Source organism: Vipera ursinii (genome assembly GCF_947247035.1).
Source record: "Vipera ursinii genome assembly, chromosome: 14".
NCBI lineage: Eukaryota > Metazoa > Chordata > Lepidosauria > Squamata > Viperidae > Vipera > Vipera ursinii.
The window spans coordinates 4,197,268-4,219,845 of record NC_139527.1 but is presented as its reverse complement, the minus strand read 5'-3'; the positions used below and the strand labels follow the sequence as shown (position 1 = coordinate 4,219,845).

Genomic DNA, 22,578 nt, shown 5'->3' with positions numbered 1-22,578 from the left:
TTTTCAAGGTTTGTTTGGGGTTGTTGTTTTTTTTTTGGCTGAGTTTTTTAAGCCTCTCTCAAGCACGAGGGAGAAATCCCAATTTAGAACACAGAATAATAAGAGTTGGGAGCCACCCTGGAGGTCTTCTAGTCGAAGCCTCTGCTCAAACAGGAGACCCTATTCCATCCTGGACCAGGGGATCTCCAGTCTTTTCTTGAAAACCTTCAGTGATGGAGCAACACCCCACCCCTACCCCCACCCCACCCCCCAAAAATAACATCCCAGCTATCCAAATGGCTTCTGGGGGCTGGCAGCTTTCAGCTCCACAGGAATTGTCAGCTACCCAGTTTCAATATCTTTGCTGACTAGGTGTTAAAAGCAGTTTTCTGTGATGGGCAAACATCCTTCCCTGGCAGCTGTGTTGATTGCAAATGGGCCTGTTCCCATGTGCTGGAAACCTTCAGCCTGCCACACTGCTAGGCCCATGGAGGAGCGGGTGGAATTGCAATGCAAATATATATATATATATATATATATATATATATATATATATATATATATATATATATATATATATATGTATGGATATTATATTATTATATATTTGGATCATTTTTTACGCTGGTCAGGGTCAGGTGATTGCAGCCTGCCAGGGGTACGTTATTTAAAATCACAAGCACGTGCGCAGCCAGACGTCAGTGGATAGTGTTGTAAAAAAAACTTGTGTGTGGTCACGTTGGGCTGTGAGCTCTAAATCAGGGTGGCCATCTTTATTGATTTGCATTTGCATTAAGAGAGGAATGGAATCAAGATCACGTGAAGTACTAGTACCGCTTTATAAAGCCTTAGCAAGACCACGCTTGGAATACTGCATCCAGTTTTGGTCGCCACGATATAAAAAAAGATGCTGAGACTCTGGAAAGAGCGGAGAAAAGATGATCAGGGGACTGGAGGATAAAACATATGAAGAACGGTTGCAGGAATTGGGTATGTCTAGTTTAATGAAAAGGACCAGGGGGTGACTGGATAACAATGTTCCAATATCTCAGGGGCTGCCCCAAAGAAGAGGGAGTCAAGCTATTCTCCAAAGCCCCTGAAGGCAGGACAAGAAGCAATGGGTGGAAACTAATCAAGGAGAGAGAAGCAACTTAGAACTAAGGAGAAATTTCCTGACAGTGGGAACAATTAATCAGTGGAACAACCTGCCTCCAGAAGTGGTGAATGCTCCAACACTGGAAGTTTTCAAGAAGAGATTGGACAACCATTTGTCTGAAATGGTATATGGTCTCCCACTTGGGCAGTGGGTTGGACTGAAAGACCTCCAAGGTCCCTTCCATGCTCTGTTTTTCTCTTCTGTTCAAGGATGAGAATGGAAAGCAGGCTGGGTTATTCTAACTCAAGTTTGAACCTTTGGGATCTCCCCTGATCCCAAGAGGGAATATTGTGCTGCCAAATTATGACACTGTCATCATAAGGAATGCAAAGGATTATAGGAATAGGGATGGGGGAATGCTAAGAACAATTTAGGAACTGTTCACCCCTATTTTTCACCCCTATTCTTGAAATATAAGAAAACGTGGTAAGGAATCCAGGATTCTACCCCAGACAGGCCAAGGAGGGGGTTGAAGGAAGTCTGGATAGTCTTCAAATTACACCATTGTCTAATGTCTATTCAAAGTTATAACGGCACTGACTTAGAACGAAGGCTCACGTGATTTTTGGGGCATCCCCAAGCCACATATTCAAACAGCATGTATTGACAATGGTTGCAGCATCCTGGGGTCATGTGATCACCATTTGAGATCTTCCCAACTGGCTTCCAATGAACAAAGTCAATGGCGGAAGCCAGATTCCCTTAATGACCTCATGATTCATTTAACAACTGAAGCAATTCACTTAACACTCTGGCCAAAAAAAAACACCAGTAGCTAAATCTGGCAGAATTCACTTAAAAACCACTTTGGTTAGCAACAGACGTTTTGGCCCCAAGCAGGAGGACTGCCTGCAAAGGGCTTAGCCTCAGACAAAGTTATCCCATCCTGCTCAACCCGTGTTTCTCAACCTCACCAACGGACCTGTGGACTTCAACTCCCAGAATTCCCCAGCTAGGAGGAGGGGGTCTTAAGGTTGCTGAGGTTGAGAAACAGTGTGTCGAACCCTAATGATTTTTGTGTGATTCTGGCAGGTGGTGTGTGGGTGCTTTCAGCCCTTGTGGTTTTGCAAAGGCTTAGTGGGATGTGTGAACCCAGCCAATTGTGGCTTCTTCATTCTGTGTCTAAGCAAATCCCTATTATTGCCATGCGGGCAGAACCTCTAAATCTTCCCAAACCAGCAACCACCACAACATCACGTGGCAGTGAGTGCCAGCAGTCTGGGAGATTGCCCCACCAACCAACGCAGAAGGAATGTTGTTTGGCACCACTTTCTCTGCTCGGCCGGCCAAATTTTAATTTCTCCTGAAAGAATTGCCTGCTGCCACTTGCGATCAGCTTTCTTCCTGCTTGAGCCACGAAGCACTCAGAAACGTGCTTATTACACTGCTTGGGTTTATCAGCTGGGTTTCTCTGCAAGCGCTCCATCTTGGCATATACAGAATGCAGAGTTGGAAGGGACCTTGGAGGTCTTCTAGTCCAACCCACTACTCAAGCAGGGGACTCTTCAGTCAAATGACGGTCCGATCTCTTCTTAAAAGCCTCCAGAGATGGACCACCCTAGAACAGGGGTCTTCAAACGTGGCCCTTTTGTGACTGGTGGACTTCAACTCCCAGAATTCCTGGGAGTTGAAGTCCACCAGTCATAAAAGGGCCACGTTTGAAGATCCCTGCCCTAGAACTTCTGGAGGCAAGTCTTTCCACTGATTAATTTTTCTCACTGTCAGGAAATTTCTTCTTAGTTCTAGAATCCCTCTGGATCTCTCCTTGATAAGTTTCTATCTGTCACTTCTGGTTGTGCCTTCAGGTGCTTTGGGGAACAGGTTGAGTCCCTCTTCTTTGTGGCAACTCCCCAAATATAGTAGACTGCTATCATGTCACCCTTAGTCCTTCTCTTTGTTAGACTAGACATGTCCAGTTCCTGCAACTGTTCATTGTACCTTTTAGCCTCTAGTCTCCCCTGATCATCTTTGTTTGATTTTCTCTGCGCCCTTTCTAGAGTTTTGACCTCGTTTTTGTATCGTGGTGACCAGAAAGGGATGCAATATTCCAAGTGTGGTTTGCCCACGCAGTATAAAGCGGGACTTACACCTTTATGTGACTTTGTTATTATCCCTCCATTTACACAGAGGGATTTCTAAACATGGTTTCTGTTTTTCCAATCCAGGAAGCCAGATCAATCTTCTAAACCACCGTTTCCATTTAGCGCGAGCAGGAAAAGCCACGATGAGATGAGATCGACATCTGTGGACAAAGCAGACCCAAGAAGCCAACATTTGCCCTGACCTCTGGCTTTTCATTTCCTGGGCCGTGATACAAGCTATAAAAACACGACCAAATAACCAACAGTGGAAGAAGCAGCAATCTGGCAGACAGGCCTTGCATTGAATATTCAAGAATAAGATCTTCCTTGTTGAAAAATGCTGGATTAGAAAAAAACAAAACCAAGGAAAATAAGTTCTTTATGTATATGGTTAAATTTGGCCATTTTGTCTGTGGTTCAGATTTCTTACTGTACTCTCTCCCCCCCCACCCCCAAAGCCCCCAAACTTACAGCATTCATACAATTTGACAGCTGTCAATTGAATGTATCCCAGTCCTTCCAAAGGCCTAGGACTATTTTTGGATATCTGTAACACGTAAAATGTCCTCCCTTCCCCCATGAAAAGCAGCACGGGACGTGCCCAATTAAAAATTGGATCTTGTATACATATCTTGTTTTGCCCTTGACAAAGCAAAAGAATCTAGGCTATCGGCAGCTGCAAGAATTCAACAGGTGCATTTTCTCAGCACCGGGATGGAGCAAACGGAATTGGTTTGGAAAGGGTTAGGGTTATGGGAAAACTTTTCAGTTTGCTGCAAATAACGCTCCACTCCTTCTTTCTTTTCTGGAGATGAGAAAGGTGGTGGTCCCTGAGATGATTTTTCAAAAGACAAACTGGACCTGCTCATTTTTCCCTGAAGACATTTCGCTTCTCGTCCAAGAAGCTTCTGATTGAACTGAAGAAGCTTCCTGGGTGAGGAGTGAAACATCCTCATGGGAAAAAGTCCAGCTGCCTTTTGAAAAAGCACCTTTGGGACATCCGTGACTTCGAGGACTGAGGATCTCCATAGACAAGAAAGGTAGTAACTGTCAAGGGGGAAATATGCTAGGCTGGCTTGACAAACTCAGTGAAGCCACAACTTGATATGTGCCCAGTGTAAACTGAAGGACTGTAACCAGTGTGCAAAAACTGCCACTCTCTGGAGTGTGCCACTGTAAGGCATGGCCAAGCAGGAAGCAGCAATCCTCAAGCCAGGCAGAATGGTTGTGTTAGTTGTGCTAGCCTGGATCAGTTGGAGCTTAGACCTAAGGTTGGGAAAAGAACAGTCCAAAGTCTGTTGGCTTGAAAAAGTGGAAAGGAAAGCGTTCAAGGCTAATGGCTTAAATTTAAATAGATTAAAATGCAATCCTAGGCTGCATGAGCAGAGAGAGAGAAACAAGATCAGGTGAAGTATTCGTACTGTTTTACATAGCCTTAGTATGACCACACACTTGGAATACTGCATTCGGTTTTGGTCACCACAATGTAAAAAAGATGTTGAGACTCTGGAAAGAGGGCAGAGAAGAGCAACAAAGATGATCAGGGGGCTGGAGGCGAAAACATATAAAGAACGGTTTTTTCTGCCTTGTGCTCCTTCACGGTTCAAGACAGGTGCAGGCTGTTGGGAATGAGTCAGGAGGCTAAAACATATAAGGAACGGTTACTGGAATTGGGTATGTCTAGTTTAATGAAGAGAAGGACGAGTGGGGACATGATAGCAGCCTTCCAGTATCTCAGGGGCTGCCCCAAAGAAGAGGGAGTCAAGCTATTCTCCAAAGCGCCCAAAGGCAGGACAAGAAGCAACGGATGGAAACTTATCAAGGTGAGATCCAACTTAGAATTCAGGAGAAACTTCCTAACAGCGAGGACAATTAAGCAGTGGAATAGCTACTCTCCAAATTTGGGGATTTCAAGAAGAGATTGGACAGACATTTTTCCAGAATATTTGAGAGTCTCCAGCTTCAGCAAGGGGCCGGATGAGGTCGAAGACCTCCGAGGTCCCTTCCAACTCTGCTGTTCTGTATTCTAATAGGTTCTTATCCTTCCCCACTATTTTTTTCCCTCCCAAGAGACTGAAATGAAATTCAATGAAAGCCAAAGGAAAGCAAGAGGTGTTGGATCAGGGCCAACTGTTGGAAAATAAACAGACTTCTTTCTTACTCCATCTGAGTCTGTCCTTTTTTTACACACACAGAGGGGAAAAAAACGCTCAGATCATGAGTTGTTTCTTGAATAATTGCATCGTGAAGGCTGTCCACGGAGTCCAATTTTTCACAGTGGACTAATAGTTCAAAAGCTCTGGAGAAATAATAAAATTGGAGAGACTGTTTTCTCTAATATCTCCCTCCCTTCCTTTAAAGGTTGAGAAACAGCCTCTTTTTCCCCCCCCTAGAAAAGGAAATCGAACAGGCCAGGGGGGGCTGTGAATTAAAACAAAGTTTTCTGCTGCATCCAAAGCTCCATTTGAGCCTTATGTTAAGATGGCTGAGTTTAATGTTGGTTAGATGTGCTGGGTGAACTGAACCCGTTTGGTTAACTAGAGTTAAGAGTTACTTGGTGGATCTGAACAGCTATAGAAAGTAAGTAAGTAATAGTTCAGTGCTTTATGCGAATTAGAACACAGAATTTTAGGACTGGAAGGGACCTCAGAGGTCTTTTAGACCTAAGCCCTGCACAAGGCAGGACACCTTATACCACCCAGGTCAAATGGTTGTGCAATCTTTTCTTGAAAACCTCCAGTGTTGGAGCACCCACAACTTCTAGAGACAAGCTGGTTAATTATTCTCACTGATAGGAAATTTCTCCCTAGTTCTAGGTTGCTCCTCTCCTTGATAAGTTTCCATTCGTTGCTTCTTGTCTTGCCTTCTAGTGCTTTGGAGAAGAGGTTGACCCCCTCTTCTTTGGGGCAGCCCCTTGGATATTGGAAGACTGCTATCATGTCACCCCTCATCCTTCTCTTCATTAAACTAGACATACCCAATTCCAGTAACCGTTCCTTATATGTTTTAGCCTCCTGACTCATTCCCAACAGCCTGCACCTGTCTTGAACCGTGAAGGAGCACAGGGCAGAAAAAATCCTGCAGCCGAGAAGGCTCCACACCCATTTGCACTACTCAGGTGACCCTGAGGACACAGGTAAACCTCCAAGTGGCCTCAAGGACTCTCTAAAAGAAGGCAAATGACCAGCTGTCTGCAAGGAGTATAAATCCTTCCATTCCCCATCATCCAGTAAGAGCCTTGGTGGAGCAGTGGGCTGATGCCTCCTTAAGTAACACCAGCTGCCTGCAATTAGTGCAGGTTCGAGTCCCACCAGGCTCAAGGTTGACTCAGCCTTCCATCCTTCCGAGGTAGGTAAAATGAGGACCCAGATTGTTGGGGGCAATAAGCTGACTTTGTAATAATGCCGCTTGGGGGTGTGTGTGAAAGCCCTAATAAGCAGGCATATAATATACATAGAATGAAGGCTATTGCTAAGCACATTTCATTTGTGCTTAGATTGTAAGCCGCCCTGAGTCTTCGGAGAAGGGCGGGATATAAATGGGATTAAAATAAAAATAAATAAAAAATAAGCAAAATGTCTTCAAAGAAAAACAAGAAAGTCCAGTTGCCTCCTGAAAAAAACACCTTTGGGATAACTATGACCTGGATGACTCAGAATCTCCATAGACATTTGGGCTCAATTGTAGCCATATGTTGAGGACCACCTGTATTGTAAGATTATAGTAACCAAATCTTGCAAACAAGAGATATGCTGAAGGTAACTCTTTGTCTTGCAAAGCTACTGATTTTTTTGTATAACCCGCGGCTGCTGAGATCAAAGAAAATCTTTTTTTTTCAGGTCAGCTGAGACACTCAAGAGCCAAGGGAACCCTAGAGATTTGTTTTTTTTAAAATATATATATTTATATATGTATTCTATCTCTGTCATATCTGCTCTATTTTTGAGGCCCCTTTGCAACAATGTACTTTTAAGTCAGCCTGAATGTACTTAGCAAGCTGAATTTGCTCAGATCGATCCAAGGGAATAATTTTTCCCCAGTCTGGCCGCTTTTTTTTTTGCGTCTGTTTCTCTCTCTCTCTCATTCATCCTATTATCTGATTCCCCTTTGAAGTCACTCCGATGTCTTGATGTCTTTGTTAAGTCTAAATGTCAAGAATATGTCTAATTTCCTCAAATCTGGAAATGGTACAAAGAAGTAGGAGAGCTCTAATCATAAAATCTGTAAGAAAACCCCTTGTGTCTGCCTTGAAAGATTTTTTTTTTCATTAAGACCAGAGACTGTTAGTCTAGAAAGCAGAGGCATCTGATGGTTCATTTTCCTGGAAACGACAATTTAAAAGCAAAAGATTCTTGCTCACACACAGCGTAACACCCACAAATGTAGATCGTCTGGGTTATAAATCTCTATCTCCACCCATTTTCCTTTTCCTCCCACTCCCCCCAGGAAGAAATCCTATTTGTTCAATTGGAGGGAAGGAAAAGGTTGAATCAGGATGATTTAGAATAGATTAGTCAGTTTATTTTTTTTTAAATCCCAGTAGATTTAAAAATAGCAGCATCTCTGCCATGGAAAAGAAAGCAAGGTATTTTCATACTCAGAGAAGCAAGGAATTCTCTAGATGTACCAAGGGATGTGAAATTAGTTAGGACATAATTTTAACATTCCAATTGATTTGAAAAGGAGAGTTGGGTTTGGACATCCGGAGGGAAACTCCAAAGCAGAGATGAACTGATTTAGAGAAATTTGGGCTATGAAAGGCAGTTGGTTGTACTTAATGGCTCCAACAGAACTCATCAATTTGATTCAGCTGCTCTAGTCGATGCTCCAGATTGATCAAAATTATTCTCAATCCATTCGGAGGGTTGGACAGTTAGGTATTTTAATCTCTGCCCGGGAATTTTCTACCAACCACATCTGTTCAGCTGTAAAAGTCAAGTAGAGATGGAGAGAGACAGTGGAGTCTTGGGGGGAGGGGTCAAAAATGTCCAGATGCATGTTAAAAAAGGGGGCGGGGCTCTGATCACATGATCATGGCCACCATCTTTATTTTTTTCTGCCCCTCCCTTGCAGACACCTTTGGGATAATCCTGTAGGCGGCCATGGATTTTTAAGCCCTCTTTCAGTGCAGGTTCCAAAATCTCAGCTGCCAAAGCGTTGGGATGTCAAGAGATGGTTGGGCTGCATTTGTTTTAACAACTACGCAAGTCACTTCACAATTGCAGCGATTTGCTTAACAACCAAGAGAAAAAAAGTTCTACAATTGATGAGACTCACTCAGCAACGCCCCTCGCTTAGCAACGGGAATTTTAATCTCACCTGTGCATCTAGACAAGGTAAGAGAGAACCATGCAGAAAGGTTTGTTTTGAGGGTAGCTTTCCGCCAAAAGACGAACAGCTTCTGCTGTTTTTAACGTCCACCTGTAGTTACTACAACCTTGGATTGCTATTTTGGGATGGAAATGTTGGCTTCATCTTGGTATTAGGATGAGTGGATAAAAACAAGCCTTCATGTCGAACCTCTTCCCTGTAGAATGGTTGTCATTTCAAATCTCCTTTTTCTCTTAAGAACTGGCATGCCACAAAGGGTGGGATCCTCTCCGATTCTGTGAATGAACTAATGGAATGACTAGACTTTCGGCCACTACAGAAATAATGACCAATAAGCAGAGAGCCTTCCAGCTGTTAATTAACAGAGTGGCGTGCAATTACTCCACAAAAGCAAAAGGATGTCAAAGGAGCAAACTTTAATTAAAATGTACATCTGGTCAAATGAAATGGTGGTGAAACGTTTTTTCATTGTGCACCAAAGTCAGGCAGACAGAAAAAGGGTTTAAACCCCAACCTTTCCCATCCCAATATTCCCCAGATGTTTGCTGCAGCTGAAACATAAATGAGAGCAATACTGTCTCCAGAATGCATGTACAATAACATAGCGGAACAGTTTGAGGATATCTATATCTAATCTATATCTATCTAATCTATATATCTAAAAAGGCAAAGGTAAAGGTTCCCCCGCACATGCATGCTAGTCGTTTCCGACTCTAGGTGCTCATCTCCGTTTCAAAGCCGAAGAGCCAGCGCTTGTCCGAGGACGTCTCCGTGGTCCTGTGGCCGGCATGACTAGACGCCAAAGGCGCGCGGAGCGCTGTTCCCTTCCCACCGGAGTGGTCCCTATTTTTCTACTTGCATTTTTTATGTGCTTTCGAACTGCTAGGTTGGCAGAAGCTGGGACGAGTAACAGGCGCTCACTCTGTTACGCGGCACTCGGGATTCGACCCGCCAAACTGCCAACCTTCTGATCGACAAGCTCAGCGTCCTAACCCACTGAGCCACTGCGTCCCAATCTATATATCTATCCATATCCATATTTCTCTCTCTCTGCTTGCCTGTCTTCCTTCCCAGCTTCCTACCCTAACTTCCCACTTCTTTTTTTTTCTTGTTCACTGAACAACGGTGTTGCTAACAACTGCAGTGATACACTTAACAACTGTGGCAAGAAAAGTCATAAAATGGGGCGAAGCTCACTTAACAAATGTCCCGCTTAGCAACAGAAATTTTGGGGTCAATTGTGGTCGTACGTCTGGGGGCTACCTTTCGTTTGCTGATTTATTAAATTTATTCACCGACTCTCTCTATCCAACTGGCTCAGGATGGCTTACAACATAATACAAGCCAGAATATGAAAACATGAAAAACATTAAAGATAGCAGGGGTTGGATAAAACTAGGAACCAGGTATAAAAGTGGGATGGAGGTAGGATATTCAAGGTGTTAGTTATGACGTACAAAGCCCTTCATGGCATGGGTCCGGATTACCTACGGCAACACCTGCGACCGGCGTCAACGTCCCTCCGTCCAGTGCGCTCCCACAGAGAGGGCCTCCTCAGGGTGCCGCCGATCAAAGAATGCCGATTGGCGACCCCCAGGGGCAGAGCGTTCTCTGTGGGCGCGCCAGACCTTTGGAACAGCTTACCGGTTGAGCTCCGGACGGCCCCCGACCTTCGCTCCTTCCGGCGCGATCTTAAAACATTCTTTTTCGAAAAAGCTGGCCTGGTCTGACGGGGTGGGGTTGGGTTTTTTAAAATTAGTTTTTAACTTAATATGTATTGATTTTATGGGCATGATGTTTAATTGGTTTTTAATGGTTTTTTAATTTTTGTATCTGATTTTTATTGTGTATTGCCCTGTTCACCGCCCTGAGTCCTTCGGGAGAAGGGCGGTATAGAAATCAAATTATTAAATTAAATTATTAAATTTCTTAGACCCCCCAAGCACCTGCAAGCACAGGTTCTCTTTCCCCCGATCCACAGGAGCTTTCTGGGGCCAAACAATTCTCTCCCAGCCCAGCCTACCTCAAAGGGCTATTGTTACAAATGAAACAAATTAGGTCAGAAGTGTTAAGCACAGCGCCGAGCTCTTGAAGGACAGGCAGGGACAGACGTACATCTTAAAAATAAAGGAATCATCAGACGTCAATCATTTCCCGTAAACTGCTTAAACTAATGCGAAGACATAAACCAGTCACCTGTATATAAACTTGCATACAAATGAGACTTTATAACCACAATAGGAACTGGATGCCCACCAACCCTGAGTTAGCGAAAGAGAAAGTTACAGGGACCTGATGGACCGAAAAAGTGACAAAGGCTTTTAAAATAGGCAGGGTTTAAATGGAATAGGGAAGGAAATATTGAGTAGAAATAATAAGGACAAAAAAAAAGGAACAGTAAAAGGAAAAGGCCTTGAGTTCAACCCCAAAACAAACAAACAGAAGACTCCAATTGTAAGTAATTAGAACTGTAAAAGAAAAAGAAGAAAAGATGTAACATTGTTATGGGTTTATGTTACAAAACGGCATGAAAATATCCTACTACAACATACAAAATGACAGAGAACATGATACAATATGGTCACTGTTACGAAATGATTCCCTTTTAGGCGTCCAACAAAACATTAAAAATCGTTAAGAAGAGGTCCAACTGAAGAGAAATTTCCTGACAGTGAGAACAATTAATTAACCGGTAAACAGTGGAAATTAGTTGTAAGTGCTCCAGCACTGGAGGTCTCCAAGAATAGACTACTAGAAAGCCATTTGTCTGGAATGGTATAGGTTCTCCTCGAGTAGGGAGGTTGGACTAGAAGACCTCCAGGATCCCTTCCAGTCCTGTTCCTATGTTCATTATCCGAGTTTGACTGAGTGGGTTGTGTGAACCGAAACAGGTTAGGATTTATGGCTTTGTCTGCATCTGGGCGACCTTCTTTTTAATTTGAATTAAGTTTAACTCAAGTGATGGTATGGCAGAATTGGCCCATTGTGCGAACAGGATGAGGTCCTCTATGGCCTTCGGTTGGTTGTTCACAATAATAATACATTAGGCTGAAAGACAGCTAGCTGATTAAAGGTTCAGCGTATCGTGTGAACTCAATCAACTGGATTACGTTAACAAGCCAGGATAGTTGTGGCTTAGCATGTAAATGGAAAGACAAATCATCCACATTTTGAAGCTGCTTACAAGCCCTGGATTTTGGATTATCTGCCTGTGGTTCCCCCTAGCTTGGTGCTCTTCATTCGTGTGGGACTACAAGTCACATGCTGTCCTCAAAATTGTGACATCCTGTGAACGGGGAGGGCAGCAATTCCAGGAAAGTGAAACTGTTCTTTTTGGAGCAGGGAGAAATCCCATATTGTTAACCTCGCTGTTCCGGGCCCTGATTAAAACGCACATATTTATTATGCTTTTGTATTGCAAAAAACACAGAGCTCTCCAACATTTGCCCATATGGCTGTCAGTTCTGATTTGCTGTCAGTAACATCCTGCACTTTTCGAAAGAAAGAAAGAAAGAAAGAAAGAAAGAAAGAAAGAAAGAAAGAAAAAAAGTAATAAATAAAAAGAAATAGAAAGAAAAGAAAAGAAAAGAAAGAAAAAAAGAAAGAGAATTTTGTCTGCACTTAAGTGCCTCTTCTTGAATTAGTCAAATCCACATACCTGGTTTCCATACCTTGGCAAAGTTAAGACTTGTCAATGCCAACTCCCAGAATTCCCCAGCCAGCCAACTGAAAAACAAATATTGACAATCCAAAGTATATTAGTCCTCCTATTATGGCCAGCTGCCCAGGGGGTTGCAGTTTATAGGAGCTGCTTAATCTAGTCAATTACAGATGTGGCACTAAGGCACACCTTGAACAATTGTTCCTATTATAATAATGAATTCATTGGTAATCCAGCGAGTGTTGGTAAGTATAGGTGATAGGGTGGTTTCTTTCTCCACCCGCTTTTTAATTTGCACTTTCTCCAAATTTTATTTTTTCTTAAGACTGATGATGGCTTTATTAAAAAAAAAAGATTATACTTGCAAAAAAAATTTAATATACACCTGTAGCCTGCTTTAATTAGCCAACCTTAGTCAAAATGGTATGAATGCATGTCAGCATTTTATGCAAAACTGTTGGGCAAGTTTCAGCTTCAGCTACTTGTGCCAACTCGAAAGAGGGAGATCCAGCGCCAGATTTAGACTTGGTGAAGCCCAACGTTATATAAAGCTTGGATACCCCTGGTTGAAATCAGGAGCTTGGGTTGCCACATCAGAATTGCAAACACATATAGGCTTTTCCATTATTTCAGAGCAAATGACAAGTACAGATTATTTTCAGAGGAATGCATTTCATTAATTGCAGATTTCTCCTTTGGCTGGCTTGAGTTCTCTCACAGGGTATAATATACCATATCCTGGAAGCAATACTTCCCTAGTAATTTTTAAAATAACATATATCTATATATCTATATCTATATCTATATATGTATGTATATATATATATATGTGTGTATGTGTATATATATATAAATATGTATATGTATATGTATATATGTATATGTATATATACACACACAAACATATATACACAGATAGCAAGGTAATCTAAATAGTTAACAAGCATTTAATACACACATATACATATACATACATACACATACACTGGGGTTTTATTTTATACAGGGACAAATTTAATTTTTTTTAAACTTGTTTTTAACTTTTGTATTTTGGTTTTTAATTACCTTGTAAACCGCCCTGAGTCCTTCGGGAAAGGGCGGTATATAAATGTAATAAAATAAAAATAAAATACACACATATATATGTGTAATTTTTAAAATAACATATATCTATATATCTATATCTATATCTATATATGTATGTATATATATGTGTGTGTATGTGTATATATATATATATAAATATGTATATGTATATATGTATATGTATATATACACACACATACACACACATACATATATATACACACACATATATACATATACACACACATTTATACACATACACACACAAAATACTACTCAAACAAGTCACCAGGATGGCTTTTATTATTCATCTAAGCCAGGGGTAGGCAACCTTGGCTCTTTTATGACTCGTGGACTTCAACTCCCAGAATTCCTGAGCCAGCTTGGCTGGCTCAGGAATTCTGGGAGTTGAAGTCCACGAGTCATAAAAGAGCCCAAGGTTGCCTACCCCTGATCTAAGCAATAATGTCCTCCTTTGCAAAATTTTTTTTAAAAAAATAAGAAAACTGACCTTTTGCTAATAATTTCGCGAGGGTTTTAAAATAATGGCAGGAAAAACTGATCTAAGTTAAAACTAGGAGGAAAAAAAAAATTCGGGAGACAGGAAAAAAAAAAGGTAAAAGCTAAAACTAGGGGAAAAAAACCAACAACCCAAAGACGGTCGTAGACAAATCAACCTTAAACTGAGGAGAAAGGCGGGCCGGCTTGGCAAGACCGCAAACCCCGCCGCTGTCAATCAAGGAGAAGGGGCGTGGCTCCGCAAGCCGCGCATTCCGTTAGTGCGAGGTAACTTGCCTCGTTTGCTCCCCCTCCCCGCCGCCCGCCTCTTGCTTCCACAGCGCCCCCTTCGGCAACTCGGCCCACGGCGCCTGCGCCAGGCGGCGTCGGCGCCTCTCCTCCACCTCCGCCGCTCCCCCCCCACTCCTTCGCGTCCAGCCGGGACGGCCGTGCCACGTGGTCCGCGGCGGGCCAATGGCGAAGCGCGCTGCTGCGGGCGGCCGCCATTGCTGTCAGAGCGCCGAGCCTGCCAGCCTTCTGTGGATGTCTATGAGGAGAGCGAGGCGGCGCTGAGGGGAGCCCACCAGGGAGAAGGAGCGGCGGCGGCGGCGGCGGCGGGAGGTCGCGCTCCATCCGTAGCCGGGCGGCGGGGCAGAGAACGACGCCGCCGCCGCCTCCTCCTCTTCCTCCGCCAGAGAAGGAGGAGCGGCTGCCTGCCTCCGCCCGCCCAGAGGGGACCCACCCGGCGGCGGCGGCGGCAGCAACAGCGGCGGCGGCTGCCCTGAGGCGCGCGCACCCTCCGTTTGGCGTCGCCGCCCGCCTCGTTTCCCGCGCCCCCATCGTCTCCTTGGCCCGACGCGGGCGGGCGGGCGGCAAGGAAGGCGGAAGCGGCAGCCCCGCCCGCGCCGAGTGGCGGCCGCCGCCGCCGCCGCCCTTTCTCTCCAGCTCGGCTGCCGATCGGGCATCGTCGGGAGGGAGGAAGGAAGGAGAGGAGAGGAGAGGAGAGGAGGCCGCCGCCGCCGCCGGGCCCGCCTTCTCCCCCTCCCCTCCCCTCCCGGGCGCCTGTGCGGCTCCTGCAGCTGCTCCGCTCCGGCCCGGCCAGACATGCCCCGCTCTGGAGGCCGGGCTCGCCGACCAGGACCATGACTGCGGCGGCGGCCAACGGGGCGAGCCTGGAGGACTGTCACTCCAACCTCTTCTCCCTGGTGAGTCTGGACGGGGGAGGGAGGGAGGGGGAGGGGAGGTGGGGGGGCAGCAACTTTCTCGGCCTTTCAAGGCCCGGGGGAGGGGGGCTGGGCGACCTCCTCCCCCACCCCGGCCCCACCCCTGGCCCGCCACGGAGGGCAGGCGGAGCTCCTTCCCCTGGGCAGGGGTCGCGTCTGTCTGTGTGTTGCGGGGGGGGGGGGACGGGGGAAAGGGAGAGATGGCCGGGTCCCGTCGTGGGGTGGGGGTGGGGCTGGGAGGAAGCAAGGGGGCGGGGTGGGCAGCCCCCTCCCCAGGCGGCCCGGGGCAACTTTCCCCGCCTCTTGCTCGAGGGGGCGTGTGGGTGGGGGGGCTGGGTTAGGGGTGGGGGGGCTGGGTTAGGGGTGGGGGGCTGGGTTAGGGGTGGGGGGGCTGGGTTAGGGGTGGGGGGCTGGGTTAGGGGTGGGGGGCTGGGTTAGGGGTGGGGGGCTGGGTTAGGGGTGGGGGGCTGGGTTAGGGGTGGGTCTGCCTCCCGCCCCTCGGGCTGGCTCTGAGGATGATGATGATGATGATGATGATGATGGGGGAGGAAGAAGGGGGGTCTCTGCGCCGGGAAGGCAGAGCGGGGTCTGGTGGGAGGGGAGGGAGGTGGGGCCTGGCAGGGCTTTCGGGGGGGGGAGGGGGCGTTAGGGGCAAGGGGTAATGAGGAGGGTCGACGGGCTTGGGCAGGGCCGGCCTCCGTGGTGTCGGGTGGGAATCGGGGGGGGGCGAGCTGCGGAGGGTCCCCCAGCCTCTTCCTGGCAAGAGGAGATCGGAGAGGGGGAGAAGAAGAAGAAGAACAAAGGGATGGTGGGGGGGAGGGAAAGAGGGAGGGGATGCCCTGCTGGAAGCCCCCCCCTTCCCCACCTGGAAAGAACTTGCTGGTCTGCATACCTCCAGAGAGGTTTTCAGGGTCGGGATCCGTGGCTTAGCATGGCTTGGTGCTTCTAGGGATCGCTGCTGGGGCTTTAAAGGCATGCCTTGCAAATGAAAGGACCCTCTGCCCCCCCCTTTCCCCCCCTTTTCTCCTTTTTTTTTTAAACGGAAAGGTGATCCTTGCAATGTGTGTGTGTTAGTGGCTGGGCTGTATTGTGCCTATCAGCTGAGCCTGGTGGATATATATATGTGTGTGTGTGTATGTATATATGTGTATAAGTGTATATATGTGTGTGTATACACACACACATACACACACATGTATATTATGTATATTATGCATGTATATCTATATTACAGGGTCTTATTTTTAATAGGACCGTGAGAAGGTCATGATGCTTAAAACGAGCTGGCTTGCTTGCTTGCTAATCTTTTTGCTGTGTCTGTAATGATTGATGGGCTGCAGTGGTTTGTGTGTAGATCATGCGCTCCGGTTGGGTAAAAAAAGCGTACTGAGCTACAAACAAAAGCAGGAAAAATTGAGTGAATTTGGCCAAGATCAATACTTAACTTTAGGGTGGGGGGGGTGGTTAGGCAGTGTGGATTTGGTAGGGGGAAAAAATATCTGATGGGCGTAATGTGTTTGAAGCTGTATGAATGGTCCTTGGCACTAAAAATGGGGTGTGTTGAATTAAGTCCAAGAGAGTTGAAGACACCTGGGTAAATTGGATGTCTCAGAGATGCAGTATAATTTATCTCTATCATCAGTGCCAATATGTCAGTGAAAAAGCATAACGTCCAAAAAGCCTTTATGCTAGGTTAAACAGAAGCAGTTTTGTAATAGGTTTAGAATTACAGTTTGGTACATATCACATAGGTTGATTTATTTGATGCTTAGAATATTAATATTTTTTTATGTAAGAATGCCCAATTAACCATGAAAGTGTTTTGACTTCAAGCACCCCTGTCTTGAGGCACCCTGATGTATAATTTGTATTTTAATTCTGATCTTGCAACATGACTGTACAGAAGACTAGCATTAGGATTGCTGTAATAGTCTCTGAATTACGTTTAGCCACTTGCTAGAGAAATGATCACATATCTAGACCACAAGTCAGTTGGAGTTACTCAGAAGTAAATCCAGTTGCATTCAGTGGGCTGTACTTTTAAGGAAGGATTTATAGAATTTCAGCTGATGGCTCTTTTTGTGTTGTTCCATAAATCAATCTCCCTTTCTTAACCTTGGTGATTTTTTAAATTTATTGCACAGTTATTGAGCATATGGAAACAAAGAACGATCATGCTGCAGTTGCTACTTCCCAGTGCATTAGTTGTTTTTTATACAACTAAGCATATGGTTTCTGCCACCATAGGGAAAACACACTAATGGACTCTTCACTGCAGCAGAAAACATCAAAACTTGTATATCCTTCTGATATTAATTGTATGAGATCAGTGTGCCAATGACTGCTTTCATACTTGGAATTAATGGTTTCTCATAATAATTCATTTCAAGATAACCTAAGCCATTGAGAAATATGAAACTCTCAATTAAAACAAATGTAGTGGACGTACCTCACCCATACTACTAATTTCTCCCCCTCCCCCTCGAAAATTATACCAATTTAATTTTAAGCTAAACTGTTAAAAAAAAGTTAAAGATACTCCAGACTTTATCAATAGAAAAGAATATTTGTAGCCAAGGATTGAACTGTTGGGGCCTTGGTATTTTCTGAGCTTAGTGGCCTTCCTGTAGATGTGTCATTACTAAACTAGGTAACATCAGCAGTGTATCAGACTTTGTAATAACACACTGTTGCTAAACAAAACTGGGAAATACTGCAGGCATAGGGTAGGAAATGTACTTTTTGCTTGAAAAGCTTTTGCATAGATGAGATGGCAATTTCTTTTGTGTTTCCTCCACTCCAGCTCAGAGGAAAACAGTGATGCTAAAAAGTAAACAAAAATGCTGTGCTTTGTTACTTTGTCAACACAAATAATGTCGAATGATTTTGTTTCCAAAAGAGTAACAGAATCTCCTATGCAATAGTTGCCCCTTAATTATTATTGTTGTTGACATGTTTTAAATGTGATGCGTCCATAGTTTCCACAAAAGATACAGGGGCTGAGGACATGCTGGGATTCTCAAAATTCCTATGGAATCAGCATGCATTCATTTTTATTTTTATATTTAGTTCAGGAGTTGTATTATGATCAGTAAAGATTGATGGGAAGAAATGAACCCCCATTTTTCCGTTGTTTCAGCTGATTGCTGTTTTTTTTATTTCAAAAATAGCTTTTAGGCTAACGTTATGGTGTGATTGTGTATCAACTAGAGTGCAGATAGGTTTATGTTTTATTCTGGCTAATTGAATAATTGGGAACAAAACCAGCAACGTCTTGTGACAGCTCAATAGGCTAACACATTTTACTCTGGCATACTTTGATGAAGTGCACTGTAGTATGTTTATGTTATGGCATAGTTGAGAGTGTAGTAACTGTTTGATCAAATAGAAATAAAACATAGAAGTTGTAGACTGTGTTAGTTTATGGTACAGTTTATGGTACAGATAGGGCACAGTTTGGCATTGCTAAGCTGAGGAATGTTATTGGAGCACCCATTAATGCCTTTGTTATGTTCTGTATGGCATCATCTGCTTCTGTTTTCTTGTCCTGGAACATCTGCAGTCCTAATTACTAGGCAACTTATAGTTCAGTCAGAACAGAGCTGGAGGGGACCTTGAGGTCTTCTAGTCCAACCCCCTGCTCAAGCAGAAGACCCTATACCATTTCATATAGGTGGCTGTGGAGTCTTTTCTTAAAAACCTCCAGTATTGAAGCATCCACAACTTCTGAAGGCCAAGCTGTTCCACCGGTTAATTGTTCTCATCGTTAGGAAATTTCTCCTTAATTCCAGTTGCTTCTCTCCTTGATTAGTTTCCATTAATTCTTTTTTGTCTTGCCTTCTGGTGCTTTGGAAAATAAGTTGACCTCTCTTCTTTGCGGCAGCCCCTCAAACACTGGAATACTGCTATCGTGTTACCCCTAGTCTTTTTTTTTCTTCCTCTAGACTGGCCATACCCAGTTCCTGCAACTCTTCTTCATATGTTTTACTCTCAGGGCCTTTAATCGTCTTAGTTGCTCTTCTTTGCACTTTTTCCAAAGTCTTACCATCTTTTTTGTAATGTGGTGAGCCAAACTGGATGCAGTATTCCAGATGTGGTCTTACTAAGGATTGAAGAAAGTTGAATAATGGATGATTTTTACTGTTTTGATTCCATGCATTCTTATAACCATGCTGGCTTGCTTGCTTGCTTGCTTGCTTGCGGAGGAAACTGTTCTTTCACCTTGAATTTTGGCTTTATAACTATGACATGATTTTAAGCAGACATCAATCAGTGTTAAAGCTTATCATTTCCCTTAAATGCTGTAACTGTGGAACTCAGCCCTGCAGGTTTCACATTTACACACCAAGTGTGAAAGGCCTGTCTTTTATTGTGATAGGCTCAAGGTGTAATGGAATGGAAGATGTGTATTACATTTTTACACCCCAGTAAAATGTTTTGGTTTGGTGCTTTAGCTGCAGTAATGATCTGCTTTTTTAAAAAATAAATAAATTAGTGCCTGACATTGGTGCTCTGGAGCTCTGTCTAAATGTTTGAGATGCTTTTATATTTATATAAATTATACCCCTTCTGTGTTTCTTATTAAGGTATTGAATTAGTTTTCCTGTTTTTAATCTTTTAAGCAGTTTTGCCATCTGCCAGTGGACTTTGAGATGGATTAGAAATGATTTTTCCCCGTAATGAAATAATTAGTACAATAAAAAGAAAACCAACATCTAGGCGTTAGCCTTGATGTTAGGCTGTTTCTTCTGTTATCTTGAGCTTAGACCATTGAGTTGCTAATGCCAGGCCAAAGAATAGAATGTGGCAGGCAAAATGCATGAAGTAGAATTACAGAATAATAAGAGTTGGAAGGGACCTTAGAGGTCTTCTAATCAACCCCGCTGCCCAAACAGGGGATCCTATACAATTCCAGACAAATGGTTGTCTAGTCTCTTCTTAAAAACCTCCACTGATGGGGCAGCCACAAATTCTGGAGGCAAGCCGTTCCATTGATTTCCCCCTACCCCACGGGAAATTTCTCCTTAATTCTAGAAATGAAGGAAGGAAGAAGCTTTACTGCCCAATCTTTGGAAGAGCTAGAGGCGTAAAGTAAAGAGGGATGGTTTGCAAGACAATTTTCCTAAAATAAGGTTGCATTCTTTCCCCTTTTTTCGTGTTTCGAGTTTTTGATCCCTTTCTTAGTTTCAAACACGGCTTCTGTCAGAAATTAGTTGCAGGCCAAGATCAGAGAGGTGAATAATTGACAGTCTTTGCCATAAACTCTTCTTTTTTAACCACCACCAGTTTCCCAGTCTGGCAGACAGAAGTGAAATTAAATGGTGCATTGATCTGATTTCATGTACAGGTGGTCCTCGAGTGACGACCACAGTTGAGGCAAGATTTCTGTTGCTAAACGAGACAGCTGTTAAGTGAATTTTGCCCCGTTTTATGACCTTCCTTGCCATCATTGTTAAATGAATCGCCGGAGCTGTTAAGCTAGTAATACGGTTGCTAAGCGAATCTGGTCTCCCCCATTGACTTTGTTTGTCAGAAGGTGGCAAAAGGGGATCACGTGACCCCGGGACACTGCGACCGTCGTAAAGATGAGTCAGTTGCCAAGGGTCTGAATTTGGATCACATGATCACGGGGATGCTGTAATGGTTGTACGTGTGGAAAATGGTCATAAGCCACTTTTTTCAGTGCTGTTGTCACTTTGAACAGTCGCTAAATTATTGTAACTCAGGGACGACCTGTATAGGATTCCTGCTTGAGCAGGGGGTTAGACTAGAAGACCTCCAGGGTCCCCTCCAACCCAATTATTCTGTGTTCGGTGAAAGCTATTCAGTCACTAAATCAACTGCTGTAAGTTGAGGACTCTCTGTAATGCCTTACGTAGGATTCCTGCTGAAATAACTAGTTTTTTCCGTTGGATAATGCTGAAATTTGTCGAGGGTTTTTTGTCCGTCTGCTCCACTGCCCCAGAAAAGGCTGCTCAGAGGGCGAAGGACAACGCTGAAGTCCTGTCCTCCTGTTTTGGACAAGGAGGCGAACCACCAGTTTGTAAGTCACCCCCTTTCCTTGAAATGCACGTGGGCCGTTTCTGACTTCATGTTAGCCTGGTGGCTGGCTTACGAGAAGCAATCCGATAGCAGCGTCTTGCACAAATAAACTTGATAATACCAACTTAAGCCTCAAACCTGCAGTAGGATTTCCCAGCTTAGGACCAATCCGTGCATTGTTTTCAAGTCGGTTTTTCTTCCTCTCGAAAGAGGCACATAACTTTGGCCTCCTCCTCCTCCTCCTCCTCCTCCTCCAAGTCATTTTCGCAGAATATTATTCAATTGTCGGTTGTGACTCATTTCCTGTAGATTCTAACTGCTTGCTGTTCTGTATCATCCTGGCTTCATTCAGGCTTTTCAAACTTGAAGCAGGCAAAGAAAAACAAACTTCTTTATCTGTATCTCTCCCCTTGTCTTGTTCTCCTGTCGCTTCTGACAGTATTAAATTCTTTTCTCCGCACACATGAATAAGAAAATTCTAAGCTAGCAGGGTTTGTAAGTAAGCCCGTGATAAAAATCAAGCCAGAGCACGGTATCATGTTTCTAGTGTCAAATATGTTTGGTTCCTGCATTCTTGATCTGGGCTGACCTTTGAAAACGTACTTTCCTACAACATTAGTAAGCTGAATAAACAAGAACAGTCATTCTCTAAAGCTAATGGCTTTGGACAAATGTTTCAATTTCCAGATTTTTTTCTTTTTTTTTTCTTTTTTCTTTCCCCACGAAGAATGTGTGGTGGAAGAGAAGAGGGTTCATTGGCTGTTGGGTTGTAGTTTTTTTATGACTTTTTTGGACTGAAGTTGCATTTTTTTTCCCCAGGCATTCCATAACTGGTGTGCGAAACCAGTTCTGACTAAATTGGTTAGTTTTTGAAGATGCCGCAAAACGCTTTGCTGTTTTTAATAGCAGCAGACCAATGCCATGGCATCTCTGGAAAACTCTCATGTTAAGAGAGGTTGAAGGAATTCTGCTTTATGGATTAACTTGACAGATAGACAACGCTGCGCTGATCATGGGTGTTTTTCACGGTAGGGTTTGTGTTATTAAAAGAGACTAAACAGTGGCAAAAGATAATTGTTTTGAAGTATGGACTGTACTGTATTCCTCTTGTACATTATGCATCTCAGTAAGCCATTATTTAGGTTTGATTTTGTCAAGCTTCCTTGTCGTGTCTCTTGTCAGTCACAAAGCTCATTTTAATAAACCAACCCCAAGCTAGAAATAAATCTCTCTGTACCGGAGGTCTTGACTTACCAATAACATTTAGAAATCAAGTAATTATTTCCCTGGAAAACTTGTTTTGAACAAAACTTGGTGCTTGGATTCACAAATTACATTGAGAGCTACAATGTGGTTTCTTTTTTCCTTGCACTTGTATGAATCCTAGATTGTGATTTTGGTAAGCAGTGCTTATTTTCTTTTGCCTTTTCATTCTGTATAAATCTGTCATTGGAATTTAACAGGATAGAAGAATTGGGGTTTTGACTCACACTTACAACAGTTGGAGTGTCCCGTGATCAC

General features: G+C 43.9%; 2 protein-coding genes across 2 annotated transcripts in view; one reads left to right on the top strand and one right to left on the bottom strand.

The window, feature by feature from the left end:
* The window catches only part of LOC310646851 (uncharacterized protein), a 16,076-nt gene extending 1,291 nt beyond the window's left edge, over positions 1-14,785 (bottom strand). The window contains exons 1-2 of the mRNA XM_083373612.1: positions 13,806-14,785; positions 12,206-12,273 (exon numbers count right to left, since the gene is read on the bottom strand). Of these exons, the coding sequence (XP_083229738.1) occupies positions 14,027-14,632 (606 nt within the window). The 5' untranslated portion in view covers positions 14,633-14,785 and the 3' untranslated portion in view covers positions 12,206-12,273; positions 13,806-14,026. The remainder of the gene's footprint in view (positions 1-12,205; positions 12,274-13,805) is intronic.
* Positions 14,786-14,807: 22 nt separating this feature from the next.
* Positions 14,808-22,578, top strand: part of MED13L (mediator complex subunit 13L) — a gene marked incomplete at its 3' end in the record, with an annotated part of 143,460 nt that continues 135,689 nt past the window's right edge. The window contains exon 1 of the mRNA XM_083373407.1: positions 14,808-14,997. Within this exon, the coding sequence (XP_083229533.1) occupies positions 14,935-14,997 (63 nt within the window). The 5' untranslated portion in view covers positions 14,808-14,934. The remainder of the gene's footprint in view (positions 14,998-22,578) is intronic.